The sequence below is a fragment of the Myotis brandtii genome, unplaced genomic scaffold (genome assembly GCF_000412655.1).
Source record: "Myotis brandtii unplaced genomic scaffold, ASM41265v1 scaffold181, whole genome shotgun sequence".
Classification (NCBI taxonomy): Eukaryota; Metazoa; Chordata; class Mammalia; order Chiroptera; family Vespertilionidae; genus Myotis; species Myotis brandtii.
The window spans coordinates 3276473-3284054 of NW_005356712.1; the positions used below are offsets into that span (position 1 = coordinate 3276473).

At 61.0% G+C, this 7582-nt stretch overlaps 1 protein-coding gene across 1 annotated transcript in view; it reads left to right on the top strand.

The window, feature by feature from the left end:
- TESC (tescalcin) overlaps window positions 1–7582 on the top strand; it is a 44067-nt gene that overhangs the window by 31133 nt on the left and 5352 nt on the right. Inside the window, exons 3-6 of the mRNA XM_014537700.1 lie at window positions 3351–3431; window positions 5897–6036; window positions 7110–7171; window positions 7266–7373. Of these exons, the coding sequence (XP_014393186.1) occupies window positions 3351–3431; window positions 5897–6036; window positions 7110–7171; window positions 7266–7373 (391 nt within the window). The remainder of the gene's footprint in view (window positions 1–3350; window positions 3432–5896; window positions 6037–7109; window positions 7172–7265; window positions 7374–7582) is intronic.

Below are 7582 nucleotides of genomic sequence, written 5' to 3' on the forward strand. Positions count from 1 at the left end.
GGGCTGTGCGGCCCACGCCCGCGGTGCCATCCGTAGCCGTGGTAGGAAGTTTCTTCTCCTCTCTGCCTCGGTTTCCCCGCCGTTAAGACGGAGATGAGTTCCTGCCTTGTAGGATGAGGACGGCGCTCAGGGAGGACACAGGAGGGTGGCTGCTGTCCTCGTCATCATCATCATTTCAAGTTGAGGCCCCCCGAGTGCCAGGCAGCGTGCTCTGCGCCTGACGTGCCTTTATCTTGTTTAGTCGTCTCGTTGGCCCCATGATATTACCTGGTTATTCCCACGATCCCATGTCTCAGATGAGAAACCCGGGGCTCGGACACGTGGCTGGGGCTCACCCCAGACCAGGCGACTGGTCAGCTGGAGCCTGGACCGCCCCCCGCGGAGCTTGACTTCACATCCCCTGTGATATGGGAGGTGCGAGTTTTGCACCCAATTCACAGATGAGGAAATGGAGGCTCCAAGAGTCAGGAAGGTGCCTGTGGGGAGGAGGAGGTGCTGCCAGCCTGTGGGCCTAGCAGCGACCTCTGAGAAGGGAGCGAAGGCAGCTGGGCTTCCAAGACGTCGTCATGCCCCTGCTGATCCCGGCTCCGCCTCACCTCTGCTGTCGGGAGAGCAGGCCTCTTGTGTGACTTTCTTTTCCAGACATGTAGTTGGCTCTGGGGGATGCCTGGCCCCGCAGGTTTGTTTCTCCCTCCCTCCTCTTTCTCCTCACCTCCCCTCCCAGGACGCTGCTGCCTGTCCTCCCTCTCAGGTCAGCCCCAGGGCCCCACGACCCTTTATGGGATCTCACGGTGACCAGGGCTGCTGGTGGTCCCTCTGGCCGCGTGCACAGCGTGGGCACTGGCTTTCTCCCAGCCCCGCAGAGCCTGCAGCTTGCACATTTCGGCTCTTCAGGGCTGGGCTCCGCCCTCGGGGACTGGCTCCAGCTGCTGGAGTCCAGGCTCGGCTCCTCCATGTGAACTCGCTTGGGCTGTGAGGGACTGGGTTGGGGTCTCAGGGGCTCAGCTCGGGTCTTCAGAACTAGTGTCAGCCCTTTGGGACTAGATTGGGCTCTGAGGCCTTAGCGGGGCCATCCGGGCTAAGTCCATTAAAATCCAATTGACCTGGGTCCTGGGGAAGCCCGGGTCTCCATACAAGTGCCTTAGAGCAGCGGTTCCCAACCTGTGGGTCGCGACCCCTTTGGGGGTCGAATGACCCTTTCACAGGGGTCGCCTAATACATCCTGCATATCAGATATTTACATTATGATTCATAACAGTAGCAACATTACAGTTATGAAGTAGCAACGAAAATAATTTTATGGTTGGTGGAAAGGGCTGCTGACTCTCCAGGGGGAGGTGCCTGTGGAAGTCACAGGGACACCCTGAGGCTGGCTCCCGGGGGCCTGTGGGAGAGGGGGGATGGCTTAGGGGCGAGCTGGGCTCCTGGGGCGCCTCCCTTTGGGACTAGGCTCCGCCCTCCGGGACTGGCTACAGCCCTAGGGTCTGGGCTGGGCTCTTAGGGGCTAAGCTCTGCCCTGGGGTCTGGGCTTCGTCTCTTTGGGCCAAGCTGGGAGCGCCAGGCGGGCACAGGAACGGGCACAGGGGCAGCGAGCAGAGGGTGTCCAGGTCTGGGGCCAGTTCTCTCTGCACAGAGGGGCAGCGTGTGTTTAGGGAAACTCTGGGCTGGGCTCTTAGTGGCTAAGCTCTGCCCTGGGGTCTGGGCTTCGGCTCTTTGGGCCAAGCTGGGAGCTCCAGGAGGCACAGGAACTGGCACAGGGGCAGCGAGCAGAGGGTGTCCAGGTCTGGGGCCAGTTCCCTCTGCACAGAGGGGCCAGCGTGTGTTTAGGGAAACTTTCAGCTGAAACCGCGTTTAAGTCTCTGCGTCGGTGGCACTTCCTCCTCCCAGCACGGCCCTCCAGTCCCAGTCCTGGTGGGATGCCTGTGGCTCCCTGGCCTTTCTTGTTTGAAGAGGTGGTTTCCTCCTCCTGCCGGGTGTGCCTCCCTGTTCCCCGGATTCCCGCCTGTGCCCTGGGGCTCTTCCAGCGCCACTGCCCATTGCAATCGCTGAGCAGGGAGAAAGGTGAGCAGGAAGCAGATTCCGAGAACAAAGGCCGGGCTGTGTGGGAAGGTCAGGGAGGTGAGGACCTTCCCACAGCCTCACCGCGGTGCCCGCGAGTCCACAGCCTCAAGGACCAAGCGGGCCTGGGCCTGGGCCCAGCGACAGGGCCGCTGCGTTTGATGGTCACCCTCTGTCCCAAGTCAGCATTTTTTTTTTTTTTACTGAAATACAATCTACATACCCTTCCGCTCACGTACAAGTCACTGGCTTTAGTCTGTTCCCAGAGTTGTTGCACAGCAAGCACCAGTCACGTTTTAGACATTCTGTCACCCCGAAGAAACCCGTATCCTCAGCCATCACGCCCCTGGCTCCAGCCCCCGCCCGAAGCCACGCCTCCCCGTGTCTGTGGGTTTGACTACGCTGGACATTTTACATAAATGAAATCAGACCCTACTTGGCTTTTATGTCTGATTTCTTTAGCATCATGTGTTCAAGGTTCATCTGTGCTGCAGGATGCATCCAGAGTTCATTTATTTTTTGTGGCTGAATAATATTCCACTGTGGGGAGACCCCATTTTGTTTATCCAGTTATCACTTGATGGACATGTAGGGTGTTTCCGCTCCACGGCGATGATGAATGCGAGCATTCATGCACATTTTCACGTCAGCATGTTTCATTTCTCCTGGGCACACACCTACAAGCGGAATCGCTGGGTCAGGCGGTAGCTTTACAGCTCACGCCTTGCGGACCGGCCAGACTGTTCTCCACGTCTCCAGGCCAGCTTCTCGCTGTGCGACGCCACAGTGGCCGGAGCGGGTTCCCCACCCGGGGGTGCGACGGGCTAAGTGGTCTCTGACCGCCCCGAATGGGTGCCATCCCTGTCTCCCTTTAACCTTCTGGAGGGGAGTGTCCAGCACACTTAGTGGATCCCCCAAAGCCTCCCTGAGCCTCCAGACCCCGTTCCTGCCAGTCCAGGGTTGGGTCAGTGGCGCACGCTGTCCTGCTCTGACCTGCTCTCATGGGCCCCCCTCAGGATGGAAGGGGCAGCCTGGCCCCGGCCCAGTGGCTCCGTCGGTTGGAGCCTCGTCCTGTACACCAGATGCATTTCGGGTTCGATCCCCCGTTCGGGCACATACGGGAAGCAACCAATTGATGTTTCTCTCTCACATCGATGTTTTTGTTTTTCTTCCTCTCTTTCTAGAATCAATAGAGGATTTAAAAAAAAATACAGCCTGGTACATGGTGAAGTGTTATATGACATCTGTTTTCTTTTCTCTCTCCTTCCTGGTGCTCGTCCTTCCGGAACCAGCAAGGAGCACTTCAACAACGTCCCTGACCTGGAGCTCAACCCGATCCGATCCAAAATCGTCCGTGCCTTCTTCGATAACCGGTGGGCCTTGTTCCGTGTAGGGGGACTGTGTCCTCGGGGGAGCAGTTTGCCCTTGTAACTAACGTCTCACAGCCCTCGTGGGCTCAGAACAGCCCTGGAGCTGGCGCAGGGAAGAGGAGGGAGCTGTTTTGGGTAGGAGCTGTGAGCACAGGTTTGGGTCACCGTTCTGGGGTCATAGCTGGGTAAGTTGGTGGTTCACTCAGTCCCTCTAGACCTCCGTATTAGTCAGCTTTGGCTGGGTAACAAATTACCCCAACACTTAGCAATTTAAAACAATGAGTATTTATGCTCTCACTGTTTGTGTGGATCAGGCATCTGGGTGCAAACAAGCTGAGTTTTTGGGCTCAGGGTCTGCTGGGGCTACAGTCATCTGAAGGCTCGACTGGGGAGGCTGTGTTCCCGAGCTCCCTGTTGGCAGGCGGCCTCTCAGGACCTCTCCACAGGGCTACTCGCACGTGGCAGCTGCTGGCTCCCCCCGGCTGAGATGTCCCCATGACAAGGAGGGGGACTGACTGGGCACCCCCGATAGAAGCCACCAGTTTTGGTAACCCAACCTCTCAAGGCACAGGTCACCGCATACTTGGAAAAGGGACTGAACAGGGGCGTGGGATCATTGGGGGCCACCCGGGAGGCTGCCTCAGTCTTCTCATCTATTAAATGGAGGTAATCACAGCCTCTGCCTTGCGGGGTCGCTGTGAGGGTGCAGAGATGATGCGCTAAAGCGCGAAGGGCTATCCTGCTTGTTGCCCTGGACTACAGACGGCAAAACTGAGGTTCAGGGAGATGGTGCACTTGGCTGCCTGAGTCCCAGAGCTGAGGCTCCGGCCAGAGCTCCTCCACCAAATGCCGTGTTGTTGGCGTTGAAAGACTCACATGCCTGGATGGAAGCTCCTGGGGTGTGAGCTCCAGGCCTGACCCCTCTGTCTGCAGAGATCGCTGACACAGGAAGAACCGGCAGAAAGAGGAAGGAAGGGATCAGGCCATCAGGACTTCCCTGACCCGTTCCAAGTAGCATGAGCCTGAACGGCTCAGCTCTGGTTGGACGGGGGCTGCGAGGCCCGAGCAAGATGCTGAGCCCCTCGGAGCCTCGCCTGCTCACAGTGGGGGAGTGGGGAGTCCTCCCTCCAGGGCTCATGGGGCAAGACCTGAGGAGAGAGCGACCAGGAGTTCACCAGGCCACGCAGGAGAGAAGACGCTGCAGGATAACTGCTCGTGCAAAGGCCCAGTGAATTCGAAGCACGGCCCTCGACGGCCAGTTGTCCCAGGCCAGCAGGAAAGTGGCCCTTTGCTGGGACGCACAGTAAGGGCAGGATCCCCGCCTGCCATTCTGATGGCACCTCCCTCCGGGGCCGCCGGACTGTGGCCGCTGGGCTCCGTGTGAGGGCTGGCCGTGGTGGAGGCCTCTCCAGAGCTGTTGTCACCGGGACCCGCCCGTGGCCGTGACCACGCCTGCTGTGCGCTCCCTGAGCCCCGCCTGGGCAATGCCTTTTCTTAGCCCTCGACGGCCAGTTGTCCCAGGCCAGCTGGAAAGTGGCCCTTTGCTGGGACGCACAGTAAGGGCGGGACCCCCGCCTGCCATTCTGATGGCACCTCCCTCCGGGGCCGCGGGACTGTGGCCGCTGGGCTCCGTGTGGGGGCCTCTCCAGAGCTGTTGTCACCGGGACCCGCCTGGTGGCCGTGACCATGCCTGCTGTGCGCTCCCTGAGCCTCGCCTGGGCAATGCCTTTTCTTGCCCCTCAGGAGGGCACATGGTCAGGGACAGCAAACTGCCCTGATTCACTAAAGCACCTGGAGCCACGTGACCTGCCCTGGTAGTGACAGGTTCCTAGCGCTGCCTGGGCTGCTGGGACGCTGCCAGAGAACAGACACTGCAGGCCCGGCGGCCGGCCCGGGTCTCTGTCCCAGCTGCTCCCAGCCCGGTAGCCTGAATGCAGCCACAGCGACCGTGAAGGAATGGGCGTGGCTGTGAGCCAGTAACACTGTATTTGCGGACACTGAAATGTGAATTTCATGTAATTTTCGCTTGTGATGAAATGCCATCCTTTTGGGTTTCCCCCCCAAGCATTCTTTCCACCATTTCAAAACATGAAGACCCTCCTGGGTCCCTGAGCTGCGCAAACACAGCGGCCCCAGGCTGCAGTGCAACCCCTGATGCCAAGGAAAGTGTCAGATGGACCCGGTGAGCTGCTGCACTGCCCGGAGCCTCGGTTTCCCCAGTGCGAGTCCCACCTCTGTGCCCGCAGCACAGCCAGGCCGCCCTGCGTCCCAGGCCCGGGCGCCAGGTCTCCGAGGACCTCATGGGGCTGTGCTGAGCTCCCAGTCCCTGGGCCCCCGAGCAGGTTGTTGGGAAACAGAACCCAAGCTCGGACGGCCGTGGAGGGCAAAGTATGGGTCCCAAAGGGCCGAGTTCTCGGCGCTGTGGGGAGTTTTCAGTTCATTTCCAACATGCCTTGCCACCCCCGCAGGAACCTGCGCAAGGGGCCCAGCGGCCTGGCCGACGAGATCAACTTTGAGGACTTCCTAACCATCATGGCCTACTTCCAGCCCATCGACGTCATCATGGACGAGGAGCAGGTGCAGCTGTGCCGGAAAGAGAAGCTGCGATGTGCGCACCCTCCCCGTTCTGCGTGGGCGGGGTGGGGGGTGACAAGCACGGGGGAGGTGACCCCACCACAAAGAGTGGTTCTCCCGCCTCCGAAATGGCCCCGTGGCGGCCGCCCCGTGAGCACCCTCAGCCGCGGGCGATCCCGGGAATAGAAGGGGTTGTCGGTGATGCGAAAGCAAGGCCCTGGGTTCAGGCAGACCTGGCTCCCTCAGGCCCTTCCACTGGGCGGCCGTGGGACCTGGGCCTGCACGTGGGGATCTGTGCGCCCAGGCTGGCTCGGAGGCTGATGGGATGACACGGCTGTGGACTCGATGAACTGGGTCCAAACCCCTGGTTCCCCGTCCCTGACAGGGTGGCCGAGGGCAAGCACCTTAACTTCCATGAGCTTCAACAGCCCATCTGAGCCTCATGGGGAGCGTGAGGACGAGGGGAGAGGGTGTTTGACCGGGGCCCCTGGCCAGCGCTGGACAGATGCCAGCAAAGGACTCCTGAGCTTGGGGCTCCCTGGGGCCGAGCCCCGAGGGCGGGAGGTGCCTCTCTCAGCCGCTGCCTCTGTGGCTGTGGGCGCCAGTGGTGGCAGCAAAGGAACGAGTGTGTGTCACCAGGAGGAGGCGCTAACGCCCCTCATGCCCACAGCGGGAAGCTCCCATCAGCCAGGGCCCAGGGCCTGGGACCTGCCAGGGACAAAACCATGAACTAACACTGCTTTGTCTCCATGCCAACGGTGCTGTCACATCATCCACGCTCTGTGTGCCAGGCAGCCCTGGGCCCTAACCCGCCCGCTGTCGCTCATCGAGCCCTGGCAGCACCATGAGGGGGACGTTTGCTATTCCCTTGTCATAGATGGGGAACCTGAGGCTCAGAGAAGTTGGGTCACCTGCCCAAGGTCACCCACGAGGAAGTGGCCCGTCTGCCCCCTGGCCTTTGCCCTTGACCCCTATGGCTTTGGCATTTAGGTTTCACTGTGGGGGTCTTTTGCTCAGTGTGAGGTAGGTTAGGAGCTGGGAAGATTAGGGGGCAGGGCCCCGGGCCCCCTCCGCCTCCCTGACCGAGCCTCCCCACTGCCGCCCCAGTTCTGTTCCACATGTATGACTCGGACAGCGACGGCCGCATCACCCTGGAGGAATATCGAAATGTAAAGTATGCTCCTCGCCCGCCCGGCCAGGGCTCCTGGCGCCTCCCGCCCAGCGGGCACGGAGGCCCTGGGTCACGTCTCTGCCCGCCGGCAGGTGGTGGAGGAGCTGCTCTCGGGGAACCCGCACATCGAGAAGGACTCGGCCCGCTCCATCGCCGACGGGGCCATGATGGAGGCGGCCAGCGTCTGCATGGGGCAGATGGTGAGTGATCTGCCAGGGCTGCCGGCTGTGGGGCCTGTAGACCAGCTGGTAGCCTCTGGAGTGACCGGCAGCACCTGGCACCGTGGCAGGGCCGGGCGGTGTGGAGCAGGCTCACTTTACTGTGTCCTGCGTGGCTCAGAGGGGATTTGAGGCCCCGAGGCAGGGCTCACAGGGAGCTCTCTCTTGGGCCATCTGGCCTGGTCTGGGGC